The following is a 13,808-nucleotide window of genomic DNA, read 5'->3' as shown; positions in this document are numbered from 1 at the left end:
AACACCTTGATACAACCCTGAAAAAGAACAGACCGAAATCCCATCTTTAAGTAATCTTTAACATAAGCAACAAAACCAACCACCAACCAAGTACTCAGAGGTTGTTTCATTGGTAACAACATAAACACTTTACTCTTCATGTACCCATATTTTGTTTATCTCTTAAAGAGATTTGCTGCAGTAAGACAATTGAGCTCAGAATGCTTGCATTATAAAGACAACCTTGGTTCTCCCTGTTTTCAAGGAAATACTAAATTTCAAGTATTCCTGGCATTCAGAGTATATTTTGTTCATGAGTCACCCTATATTCCAGGCATTGAGTGGCTAAATGTCTTACACTCTGCCTCCACCAAAGGCCCCTGCAGAATAACTTACATAAACACAGTTAAGCTCACATTTCAAGTTACTGCGAATAGTCAGTTCCCACAACTTTTATGGTATAATTATCAAATTCTTACAAAAGGCTGCATGTAACATTGACAGTGTTAGACTAGAAACTATGCAGCTTTTTTTGCTTGAGTAACCAAGTATGTTTTGCTTCTTCTACAAAAATTATGTGTTGGAGTTAATATTCATGGAGCCTTACCAGAGTGCTAGAGATATAAAATAAAAATTCATTACAGAAAGACTGGTATTTGCGAAACTGATTTATATGACTGTCTTGGGTTTGCCATCTTAAACCAGGACAATGACATAGAAGAAACTCTGTACAGTGCTGACAGACCTGCACTGCTGGTCCAAAACAAACCCAGAAACTTAAGTCCTCAATAGCTCCAACACAAAAGTCTACTAAAGTATACATTGTGCTGTTCCCTGAGGCATTTCTGCATTTTGCAGTTAATGTTATGTTCAAACATAAACATGTAAAGAAAATAGTATCCTTTGAAAATAGGAAGTTTAAAAGTAAGGGCCAATATCAGCCGAACAATTACACGAAGAAGCCTTTTTTGTAGTTAGGAAAACTTGCCTCAGCTTTCCAAAAGGCAGAATTGTTCTTTATCAGGCACTAGCTAGCCAGCATTACTCATATTTCTTTTGCCTTTGCTGTCAATAAACAAACTACTAAAGAGAAATTCTACAGGTCAGCAGGACAATATTTCATAAAGCTTTTCTAACATGGAGAAGACCAAGCAACAACCTACCAAGTTTTATCATGTTGATCTCATGAGGGAGGTTATGAATTAACAAATACTATCTCAGAATACCATCAACAGTTACTATAAATGCAAATATTTGGGAACAAATGTATCAATAGTTGTATACAACAACATGCAGAACATCTTCAAGCTTTCCTTTCCAAAGTTCTCTGACAAAGATGACCTTGAAAACTTGCCATACTAGCACTTTCAATTAAAATAAGGCAAGATTTATGGGAAGAGAGAATATCTTACAAGACATAGCTGGAACAAACAGATGAGCTCTTCAATCCTGTCTTCCACTCTGAATCAGAAGCAGTAAATTCCAACCCAAGCTCAGGCCAGAAACAATTATTTTGAGCTTAACTTGGTCAAACTGTCAACGTGCTTAATTTTTAAGAGTAAAGGGTGGTTGGTCCTCTGGAGCAAAAGGGGAGGTGGAGCAAGAGAAGATAAAGTTACTGACCTACAGGTGGTAATCACTCCTCCCCCAAAAAACTTAAGACAGCTGGACTAAATTACATAGAAAACTTAAGTTCCAGTACAAAATCAGTAATTACTCAGTCAGGTATCTGATATTTAAAGGAAATCAGAATTTTCCACTCTTGCGCTCCTCCCATAAGTTAATTCTTACAGCTTCTCTTCGAATCACCACTACCATCATTTAGAATTCAGCATGTTAAGGTACTGCCAAATGGAAAATACAAGTACACAAATGCCAAAGATGTTATCTCTCCTAATGTATAGACTGAGGTCTAAATCACCTGCTTATTTCCACACAAACATCTTCAACATTCTCAGAAGCAAAGTGCATTAAAATTTCCAGTGTAAAAGCTCACTCAAACCTGAAGTGACATCACGCTAAGTTGTTCTCATGACACGCTTAAGCCCATGAACAGGAGCTGTACAGACTGAGCAAAGCTTACGTTGATATTTTCTAATTGCAGCAGATGCACTGTGTAATAGGATTTGACGTCTTCAGACACCAGTCTCACACGGAATCCTGTTTCATTGAATGTCATAACGTCTTCTTTTTTGGTTGGCCAGTATTGTGCACACTTCACCTAATGGATTTTTTTTAAAAGAAAAAGAAGAGAAAAAAGAAAAACCTTGTTAAATATCCTGGTATCTTAGGCTTTGCATGTGCAGATTCTGCGCCCATACTGTTCAGTACAGAAGACTCAAGCACCTGCTCCCACTTTGAGGAATTCCTGAAGTCCATAATGTTTACAGTTAAGTTACTACAACTGTTTCAGTGGCTATTAGGCATCCAGTTTTATGTGTTTATGCTTTCTTCCATCACATGGCTAACAAGCTTTGAGATACATCTTAAGCCTTCCCTCTCCCCCCTCCAGTTCTCTACAGGGAACTGAGATCTCTCCTCAGCTATTTCAGCATTTCCCCCTTTTGTTTCTGACTTGCACACCTGCACATTTACAGAAGTCATCTATCACACCCAGTTCTACCCATGCTTGCTGAATACTGGAAGGTTCTAGTGAAACAGAATGCTGGAAGGTTCTAGTTAAACAAAAGAACGAACTAACAAACCAATGCAAAACTATTCTTGTCTTGTATTCCTCTTGCTCTGCACTCAAACTTTCTATAGGAAATTTTTTGCACAAGAAAATAGGTGACTTTTTAACAAACCAGTCAAATCTTTTTCACAAATCTGCACTGTATAAAAAACATAACCCTCAAATGACATGCATTTATAACAAAAATCTGCAACGCTTTTAGGCACCGTAGCAGAAAAACTGCATCTTAATAGAAGATTTGTGTATTCTGTGGTTCTAAAGAACCAAAAATAACTAACTAGATCAATTCAAAAGCTCTTGGGCAGCAGTCTGCCTTCATTGTTACAGCTAACATCTCTCTATAACAGATACACTACTCCATTACATTCAGAAGAATCAATCTAAAGATACTTTTTCCCACCTTCCATTTTGTCCTGGGAACATCTTGCACTGCCTCTACTCCTCACCAGTTCTATTTGTACATCCTTTCACAGAATGCTACTTTCACCCTTCTGGATGTAGGTTTGTTAGATGCTATTTTCACCAAACTGAACTGTATGTCTTAGCTCCCACACTTCACTGTCATATTAAATACACATTATACTGCACACCAGTGAGAACATCTGTTAGTTCTTCTAACGTAACTATCAAACATTGCTCAACTGTATTAAAATTGTGCGGTTTATTTTACAATTTTGTGCCTAATGTCACTTACCGATTCTTTTTCAACAATCCTGTTCAACATGACAACTGCTTTGGTTTGTTGTTGCCATACCATTAGCCAAAAATGACAACATGTGTTAGGTAGCGGACCCTGTGTAGTAAAAAATACAAAAATAGGCATGAGAATGTATAGGCAAAGCAGTGTTTGAGCACAGTTAATAGTTCACTGTGGGAAACAGGAAAGAGTCTTCCCCTTAAGTGTAAACAAATTATTAATAGAATTATAGAAATGGCAGGCAAGAAAGTAGCCACAGATCATTCCAGGACTTAAAAAGCCTGTTTTGTTTTTTTTTTTAAGGAAAAAAATACCAAACAAAACCAAACAACAAAACAGTAAGAACTCAGGGAATGGTTCTTTTGGTTTAAGCATCACTACTACTGTGCTGTTAGAAGAAAAGCTACTGCAGGCATGCTCAGAAGGTACAAGATAGCTTAAGGGGTCAAAGTATTGTTGCAACATATTTACAAAAGAACTGAAGAAAAGTGCAAGTAGTATTTGAAAAACTTCATATGCAGTAAATTACTCATACTTCAATATCCCCTTTAGCTTTTCTTAAAACATAAAATAATCTGTTAGCAACTACATCACACTGAGATATTGTACTTCATGTAATAATGAGATACTTTTAACTCATGGAGACGAGAAACAATCTAAAATACAAATTACAACTGTACAAATCCCCCTCCCTAGATTCTCAATCCCTGTAATAACCCAGTAATTGTACTGCTTACCTGTGTTAAAATATAATATCTCTGGGCTTCTTCTATGACCACTAGGCTGGCATTGATATAATCATTCTCGGTGTTCTGGAGTTTTACACGACTGTGATCATCTAAAATTCAAAGAAAATTAAGAATTAATGATGCGTCCATCTCGATGAATACTCTCTAACAGGCAAGTTTAGGTTTAGGCCTAGTTTACAAGCAACTAGAACTGAATTCTGCTGTATGACCCAAAGAGCAAGCTACAAATAAGAGAAACTAATTTCTCACATAACTTTGATAACTGTCCCATTCTCCCATTAGCATTTCATCAGAGTTATTTCAGGTAGCTATTAATAGAAGCTGCTCAGAAAACTGGAATACCTATTTTTCTTTAAAAAAACCCAAGCAAACAAAATAAAACTCCCACACAAGCCTAAAGGTCCTCACAGTCATCCCTCAAGAGTTACATTTCCTTAATACAACAGCACCCCAACTCACACCAGACAACACTGTCCTATCACATCAGATCACTCCACAGCACTATTTCCTAAGTTCATTATTTCCTAAATTCCGAGACTTTTGGTGAACTGAAGTTTCAAAGGTTGGCGTAGAATCATAAAGCTAAGCTCACACAGCTAAAAAAAACCCAGGAAAATCTACTTGCAGTAATTTAAGCCAGGCTTGAATTTGATCAATTTCATTTTCCCTGTAAGCTATTGTCTAATATTATACAACATAAAAATACTAAAAAGGCACACACAAAACCAAAAATAGTCAACAAATCATCCAATTAAATGAAGCCTAAACTAACAACGTGGTTTCATCTCAAAATTACATAAGCAAGACTGACAATTCCCCTTTTTATGGCAGAGGCAAGCAAAGGACTCTGTTTAAAATTCTACCATTAAAATGAGAAAGATTATCATACTGTCAAACTAAAAGCTGCATAATAAAAAGTCATTGTGGTTGTTTCTAGAACCTTTTAGTATGTGATTTATGAACGTCTAGGAGCTTTATGAACCTCTAGGAGACATTTAGGTAATCAGACTTGTTGGCAGTAAGTAATCCCTCAGCTATTTATCGGTCACTGTATTAAATAAACAGTACTTTCAGTTTAAAATTTGTACACAACTACATGCCAGAAAATGAGATTCAACTGACTGTAAACCTCCTGAAGCTCAACACCTAGAAGAATAAGAAGAGTAAATAAAAAATAGCAAACTAAAATTACTTTAAGAAATTTCAACATATCTCAGGAAGAGATGGAAGAGATTCCACAAGGAAACTGACAGCAGAGTGAATTATGATGCAATACCATTGTTTAAAACTAAATTCACCTAGTCTGACCCACAAAACTCAATTAGGGCCCAGACTGCTGTTAAAATGCCAGCCCACCCATCCTTGCACCAAAAGGCTCACTTCCTTTAGACAAACACTTTGGGAAACACACAAAGACATTAGCAACTACCAAGTATCAAATTATGGATAGGCAAAAAGCTGATGGCAATCAAAAAACAGTTAATGAATTAGACAGACTCTTGTTCTACAGACAACTTGTATGATTTAATGTGATTTTACACTTTCCATGTGTTTGGAAACCTGGGAAAAGTACATTTACTAGGTCTTGATCCGCCTTTACATTCTCCCTCATCTATCTGCTACTGGCAACCACCAAAGATGATCTTGTTGGATTTGAGTAAAGAAGTCAACAGTAAAGTAGAACTGCTTTGCTGCTGCTGAAGCACTCAAATTTGGTGTTGTTGCCCCACCTCCCTTAGCTCCTAGCTTTTATACGCAGTCACATATAAACGTGCAGAGAACAGAAAAATGCTGAAAATTTATTTTTTATATAAAAGCTTGAGAAATATACTGGGTTAGTCTGCTTTTATTAGCATTCCAGCTGTAAGGCAAGACCATCACAACTTTCAGGAGTCTTAAAAGAATTATGATACCCCTGTGTGAAGAAAAAAAAATTATCAAAGCCAAGACACAGCAAAATTAAGACACATGTGCATTTTAAAGTAAAATATATCTCTTTGTATTATTTTGCCAGGATAGGAAAGCATTACTTTTTCCTTTCATGTATCACTTTATCTGAAATGTTTCTACTGGAAAGAAACCAAGACCTCTGTAAATATTACATGTCATTTGCCAACAGGAAAAACTTAAGATCTTGTTATAGTAAATCACACATACCGGCACCAGTGTTCTCGGAAAGGTGACGCAAGCAAGCACAGTTAACAGTTTAATCACCCAGCGGCAGCTGCTGTACTGCTGCCAGGGACAAATAACTGCAGCCCCTAAGGAGGCTTCCTACTTTAATCCTTACATTCTCAGATTCATTTTCTCCCTTCTTACAAATTTTGCTTTGTAAACATGACAAATAAAGTTCTGCAAGTTGTTTTTTTTTAAGTCCCTTTAATAACTAATTCTATGCATAGCCAGCCTCCCTCTCCTTCCCCAACTAAAACAGAAGAGATCCTGCAAGTACTCTGGCAGACAGTCCACAGGACAAAAAAAACACCAAAAAACAAACCACTAGAATATATTGATTTCTCTTCTTTCAAGGGATGAGGTTCTTAAAGGACACAATGACCTAGAAATCTCATTCAAACCCTGGCATGCTCTTCTGAATTAACTGAAGCAAGCCAGCTTTTCACAGTGAGTTAGCTGTAATGTATTTCCCGTAGGTATATAATTTCCAGTTACAAAGTACTTAGATTTATATGAATGATAAACCTATCTTTAAGATAAGATTTAGCTTATGTGTTGCCATGCCCACAGCAGCTAAAACAGTACTGCTTTTCTGAAGCACTAATTCCCCTATTTCGACAAACTACACAGCCTGAAAAGGAAGTGGAAACCTTAAAAATTATTCTCATTCTGGCTCCTGCACTGAGAAAAAACACTCCCAGAATGACCCTATCTGATTAAGCAAATTCTGATTACCCATTTCCAGTGGAACTCCATCCCACTGACAATACTTCCCAAAACTTCACAATGTTCATCCATCTGCTCACTTCTTGCTTAACAGAAAATGACAGATTCAGTTAAAATCAAGATACAAAACGTTTGGCATTTTACATCACACAGTTCTTGCAGTTGGTTAATGAAAGGCTTTCCTTATAAAACAAGTGTGTTTCTAGAACACTGTATAACTTCAAAATTATCTTTTATCCAAGAGATGTCTCTGTCCCCCAAATATAGAGCTATTAACAATAGAGGAAGGAGAAATGCTACTTAGTGGATTAAAGAAAGTCATAAATAAAATATGCAGCCGCAAGCCTTCCCAGTGACCCTGCCTAACCTTTCCCGCCTACCAACAAATCCCTTCCATTTCACTAATCTAAATCTAGCCTATCTGAGCTGCTAAATTATTAAAATTGCAATACTCTGTCACTAGACTTACAGTCTCAAGTTTCAGAGGTAGCCTAAGGCAAAGGAAAGGTAAAATTACTTTTCCTCACCACCTTGTCACTGGTTGTGCACAATGAATGCCATCATATCAGTCATGGCCTAGCTCACCACTGAAATGTATTCATACCAAAATATACATGTCACTACTGCATAACATCCTTACAATTGTAAGCAGGATTATGGGACAAAAATCCTAGGGCACAATAAAGTTTAGATCAGCATGTGCTATAAAATTCCCCTCTTCCCCAAACCCAAAGGAAGAAGTATCTCCAAACTCAGCAGCAAGTTGAGTTTGTTTTACAATGTTTCACATGGTAAGATGTTTTTGTTTCATGCGGTATATTTTAGAGAATCATTAGATAATGTCATAAAAAATCACCAATGTCAGCTTCTAATGTGGACAAGAAATGCAGCAGGCTTATTCTGGGCTGAACATCTCCCTGTTCTCAGCACATACACTTGAAGCACAGGACAGAAAGGGAACAAACGTTCCTGTAATGACAATTAATCAGCACCATGTGTAAAACCATTCAAATCAGCTCCAACTCTGTTCCCTGTAAAGCACAATTCTCTTCATGTTCCTCTCCTGTACTCTATACCAAGTATAAGCCTATGGTTGAAAGATCTGACACAAAATCTACTCAAGGCCATAGGAAGAAAACATGACAAATCACTACCTTGCACGATCTTCCAAAAGCAACATGATCTATCAGCAAAAATGCTCAGATGACCCAGGTTCTTGAGCAACACACCATATTACAAAGGAAGGCTAAAGAGAAAATTGTGTAAACCCCCATCAACCCTTCAAAAGCAAAAGGCAAAAAAAAAAAATCCTGCCAATTTTGCTGAGGGGATTTCCTTCTTTGCCTGTAAATCTGGGACTTCAGCTCTAAAGGTCTTTACAGTCAATCTGAGACACTAGGCACCTCTGATAAGAACCGAGGTTAACATTTAGAAAGAAAGTTAATTACAGAAATCTTTGGAGTTTCATTAAAATTATTAATAAAGAATAACAACCCCACAAGTTACTTTCCTCTGTTAACAACGTTTTCTGAGAAATGGTTTCATCTGTCCGGAAATGACTGGCTGTCAAACCAAACCTATTTCAGATTAACTTCCTGTTTCAGTACTATGAAGCCAAAATACTCCTCTGCCTATTGTAGACTAATACCAAACTATTAGACTGCTATTTTTTTTTTCATCTAGACAGTAATTCTTGAGGGCTTTTACCAAACCAAACTTACACATGCTACAGATCTTTAGCCAATGAAAACGGACACTAACAAAAATCCTTATGAAACAGGAAACACTGTGAAACTCAACCGTAATGGGCAGAGATGCTCAGCCCTTCCTAGCAAACAGAAATCAATTTTTATCTAGAAATGTATGTAACAGATGCAACTTTGTTTCAGCGAACTTGTCCCAGGTATCACAGTTGAAACGGGGCAAATCAACACAAAATATTTTTTCGTGGACTCGTAATTGACATATTTCCCGTAAAATTGAACAACCTTTGCACTTCCTCCTGCAGACACACCACCTCAGATTTTAGATGGGCTTGGCAGCTACCACAGTTAACAAACCATTTTCTTGTTGCTTTTGGAGAAATAAAACTCTTATTTTAAAGTACATCTTTCACTATGATTAAGTAGCTAGATCTTAAAAGTCCAACAGCTGGTTCTGAAGGCCTTTGACTATTTGAGAATATCAGTACCACCTGTTTCTCATGTAAACACTGTTAAAAAGCAGCAAAATTTGCAAAGTGAAGGACTGAGACATCAGGATTTCGTGAAACTAAGCTGTCTCACATTTCTGCAACACCAAGTCCTTGCATATATGCACCACAATTAGATGCGTTCACCACAGTGACCAAACTATGCAGCTTTTATCCCAGCTGCTTTGAAATTTAGGCACTGCTACCTTGAAATCTTATTTATCACACACTCCCCTTCCAGGCCTCTTTCTGCTCCTGACTCTCATCGTTCTTACTGAAGCAACTGAGTCATATTTAAAAATACAGAAGTAAAATTCAGGAGGAATTAGCTAGTTCAAATACAGTGTTTGGTCTGTTCTCCTGATACAGCTTTGCTCCTAGTGCCCAGTTCTGCAAGCTATCTAGGTGGATCAATTCAAACCATCCTTCTTTTATAAATGCTAGAAACTGACACGTTCTTCATAAAATTCACCATCTTATTCAGTTCGTTCATTATGTAATAATCTATGTCAGAGTGTAAAAGAAAAGCCCTAGCTTCTTCCTAAGCCCAACCAGTACTTCAATTCTAGATTTTATCTGTCTCTCTGCTTTTGCACTGGGTCCAGGAATTAATACAATCATTTCATTTTTTTTCTACTTGCTAAACATGCATTTCAGAAGCAGGTTTTGCCATGACTAAAGCAAAGGCATTTGATGCTGTCCACTACTGTAAAATGCATGTCGTGATTAAGGAAAATATTGAGCTCCACATAACTGCAGGAGATGAATACAAGTGACAACCGTAAGGTATTACTGGAGGCATTATTAGATACTACCTAAATAATATCATGTATTTTTATTTCTTTTAAAATCTTTTTTTTAAAAAGAGAAAAGCATAAACAGTTTGAAAGTAAATTTTCACTCTTTCCACATAAATTACATTCACGTATGGGAAGAAACAGTAGGTAAATGCACAGATCCAGCATCTGACATGGAAATTGTATAGGATGTTAGACCTAGGACTTCTGGGGTCAAATCTAATTTCTTGCCTTCTATTCTTACAACACCCATGGCAACTTAAGTATGAAATAGAAATTGAATAAAACATCTCTTTCAGCACCGGTAAGATGCTAATGCTGTGCTGCAACAGGACAGCAAAGCTGGGACACCCTAGTGCCTCTGCACAGACCAACTCGTGTCCACCAGAGGCCTGGCTCCGTTTCCTGAGCCTGGTGACAGTCAGTCAGCCTTGCCTCACCTGAGGGATCTTCCTCAACGCTGGACACTCCTCCAATGGGATGCCATGCAGACACAGCAAGAAGGCCATGCACTGAATTCCCAGCTTAAGTTCCATCAACATGTGTGGGAAATGGATTTACAGAAAATTTCAGGTGGGGGGGTTCAGCACCATGCCAGACAGGACCCATTTGGTACAAATTCACTGTGTGCCAGGGAAGCATCCTGGCAGCAGCCTAAGGAGCAGCGCTGCATCTGACCAGTGTGACTCAATCCAGGACCCCTTCTGTGCCATTTTGAGAAGTGCTGTGCATATGCTGTCACCACAACTTTCAACTGGAAACAAGGAGCTCAGCACTTCTCCAAATCTTAGAATAGGTATTCAGATCAGGCTCTCAAGCAAATAGCCCCAGTATACCAGCAACCCTCCAAAAACTCTAGATCCAGTAACAAGGTGGTTTTTAGGACCCTACAGTATTCTGGGAAACTTCATAAGGAACACATAAACATGTCATCTGTCCCAACTTTAATATACTACAAAAAAAAAAAAATTAAAGCTGTATAATTTTTTCCACCGTCTGTAGCTCACATATCTTTTTGCAATAATTTTGGCTTACAATTTCTGAAGTAAAATGCTGATGAAAAGAAGCCCACAGCATCTCTGTAGCAGAGAAGCTGGTCTAAAAAAATATTTTTTTCACGTGAGACATAAAATCATTATGTCAAAAAGACCATTTTATGGCAATTAGTAGAAGTACAAAGCACTCATACCTTATTTACTACATAGGAAAAACCAACAAAATTTCAAACATTTTTTAAAGCAACAGTAGAAACTGAGTGGCATTTATCCACAACACCTTAAAAATGTACAGAATCACTCAGCCCAAAAAGAAAACATTTCTTTCAGTCAAGGTGTACTAACTTAAACTCTATACTCATTTTTACAACAGATAAAGCACTATTAAACATATAATTTCCCTGTGAGAAAAATACCTCTAAAACATTACTCTGCAGCTCACAAAAATTTACCTATACACTAATACCTGTGATTTGCAACCGTCTCTCATTCACCATTCAGCAAAATGAGCTTAACATGCAGACCCTCCTCCCTTCTGTTATACACATTTGTGTATGTGTTACCAAAAATCCAACATTTATCACAGGACACATGCCTACAGAAATAAACAAAATGCAAAATTTGCAATGACCACAATTTATCACCTCCAGTGTCGACAGGGTAAGAGATGTTCTAGTAAGTTTACTGCAATGACTGCAGAAAGGATACTCACATGGACTAACATCTCTGTATCTGTTCCGATTTCTGTTTTCTGGATATTTTGCAACTCTGTGAGGGTAGTCACTGGATTTGTGTCGGATTTCCTTAAAAAGACAAAATAAATAATTGACTTATAGCCAGCAACATGATTAAGATTAATATTCTACACAAACTATTAATTAAGCAACATTAGTAATAACTACCATTTTTTAAACCGAGTTTTATTGCCCCGAGTGTCATTTTCACCCAGAAGATGCATTTCATTCATGGTCAAACTGCTGCCATTTACATCTTCCTACATTTGGCTAAAACTACCAAATGTAAGCACCATTTGACAAGCAACTGATGCATCAGGATCAAAGGAAAAAAAAAAACATAATCCATAAAGATATTTATTATGCTTACAGTTTACCTCAGAGCTGCACATTATGTCCCAAAGCAGTAAGGGACTCAGATGCAACAGCAGTATTCTGCTGGCTCCTTTAAAGCAACTGGCAGCATAAACCCCCCCAAACATAAGTGAACCAGTTAATGATTTTATGACTGCTATTAATGGCCATAGGATTATTCTTGGTGGTTTGATGGCTCAACCCATACAGCTGTAGTTAAATGTGAACCAATATGAAGAATTCTGGAGTCACAAATATCAATGTGAATCAAAGCCTGTTCCCCCCACACATCAACACAAGCCTTCTAATAATCTATGAGATACTCAGACTCACACACTATTTTAAGGACCCTACTGTTCACACGTTCTGAATGTTCTGCTTTATTGATTTCTTCCCTGAGTGCACTTTTTCTACAACCTTACTAAGGCATACAGAATTACCTTATGCAGAAAACTGAAAATGGCCTTCAATGTATTCTGCTCTGTATTTATATCTCTGTACTGATGCCATCTCAGCAGAAATGTTGCTCAGTACAGAATTAACAATATTTTACTTTGAATTCTCCTTCTGTTTTTAGATTATGTTGCTACATTTGATCATTATGTCCCAAAGGGCATTTAAACTTCCTATTACAACTGAGCATTCTTTGGTCTTCTCAATGTTCCCACTATCTCTGCCCTCAAACTTCCTAAATAGTCTAGTCTATTCCCAGACAATGAACACAGCCAGAAAGGGCATCAGCGGAAATATAACTACAAAAGAAAGCTCTAATTTTTAGCACTGGTTGCATGACCTTTCTTTAAAATGTACTGCCAATCTGCAAAGAACATAAATCACAACGTGGAGCAGCAACTTCCAAGCAGCAATACTCCACATATTTGTAAAAAAACCTCTTGATCTATTAGGTTTTTCATCTTGATATAGCACACTAGAACTTCTCTTGTTTACATGGCTGACAAGCTTTGGGAATTTGCTCATGGAACAAATGGATCTGGCAGGCACTCATACCCAAGTTTCCATGAAAGGTAAATTTTGTATTACTCAGTTACAGGATGCAACATATTTTGTTTCCTAAAGCACCTGCACCATCAGTGCACAGAAACAGACCCATGCTTTGGTAAAGGAACATTAAAATAGCTAGAAACACCTCTACAGTGATGGTGTGGGAGGGCAGGCTTGCTAAAAAGAATTAAATTTAAAGAAATTTAATGACTAATTCAGAAATCAGTTTTCCCACATAATATCCAGCCATCACACAGAACCACATCACATCCTGACCTGGAAGAGACCCACGAAGACCATCAAGTCCAACTCCTGACTCTGCACAGAATAACCCAAAGAACCACACCATGTGCCTCAAAGCATTGTCCAAACCCTTCCTGAACTCTGGCAGGCTCGGTGCTCGATCCTACCTAGCTGGATAATAGGATATATCCAACAGAAATATATCCAAAACTGCAACATCTGAAATACTGCAGTAGAGATACTGTATTCGAGTCACATATAAATCAAATAAATTACTGATTTAACCGAGAAAAAAACATAATTTGAAGTCAGCAAAGAAAACTTTGGGGGTTTGGTTTTCTTTCCTCGTTTGTGAAATAATGCTATAAAATACTGTAGGCTTAAATAACTGTTCTAGTGACACTAGCTGATACATAATGCCTGTTTTATGGAACTGACTGTTCTTGGAAGCTCTTAATCCCGTTAAAAAAAAAA

The 13,808-nt window shown here is 37.3% G+C and overlaps 1 protein-coding gene across 1 annotated transcript in view; it reads right to left on the bottom strand.

The window, feature by feature from the left end:
• PTPN2 (protein tyrosine phosphatase non-receptor type 2) overlaps positions 1–13,808 on the bottom strand; it is a 30,642-nt gene that overhangs the window by 15,912 nt on the left and 922 nt on the right. Inside the window, exons 2-6 of the mRNA XM_031058865.1 lie at positions 13,327–13,409; positions 11,714–11,804; positions 4,106–4,206; positions 3,366–3,464; positions 2,063–2,200 (exon numbers count right to left, since the gene is read on the bottom strand). Coding sequence (XP_030914725.1) covers positions 2,063–2,200; positions 3,366–3,464; positions 4,106–4,206; positions 11,714–11,804; positions 13,327–13,409 — 512 coding nt within the window. The remainder of the gene's footprint in view (positions 1–2,062; positions 2,201–3,365; positions 3,465–4,105; positions 4,207–11,713; positions 11,805–13,326; positions 13,410–13,808) is intronic.

This window comes from Geospiza fortis, unplaced genomic scaffold, assembly GCF_000277835.1.
Source record: "Geospiza fortis unplaced genomic scaffold, GeoFor_1.0 scaffold100, whole genome shotgun sequence".
NCBI classification, from domain to species: Eukaryota; Metazoa; Chordata; class Aves; order Passeriformes; family Thraupidae; genus Geospiza; species Geospiza fortis.
This window is presented reverse-complemented; position numbering and strand designations above follow the sequence as displayed.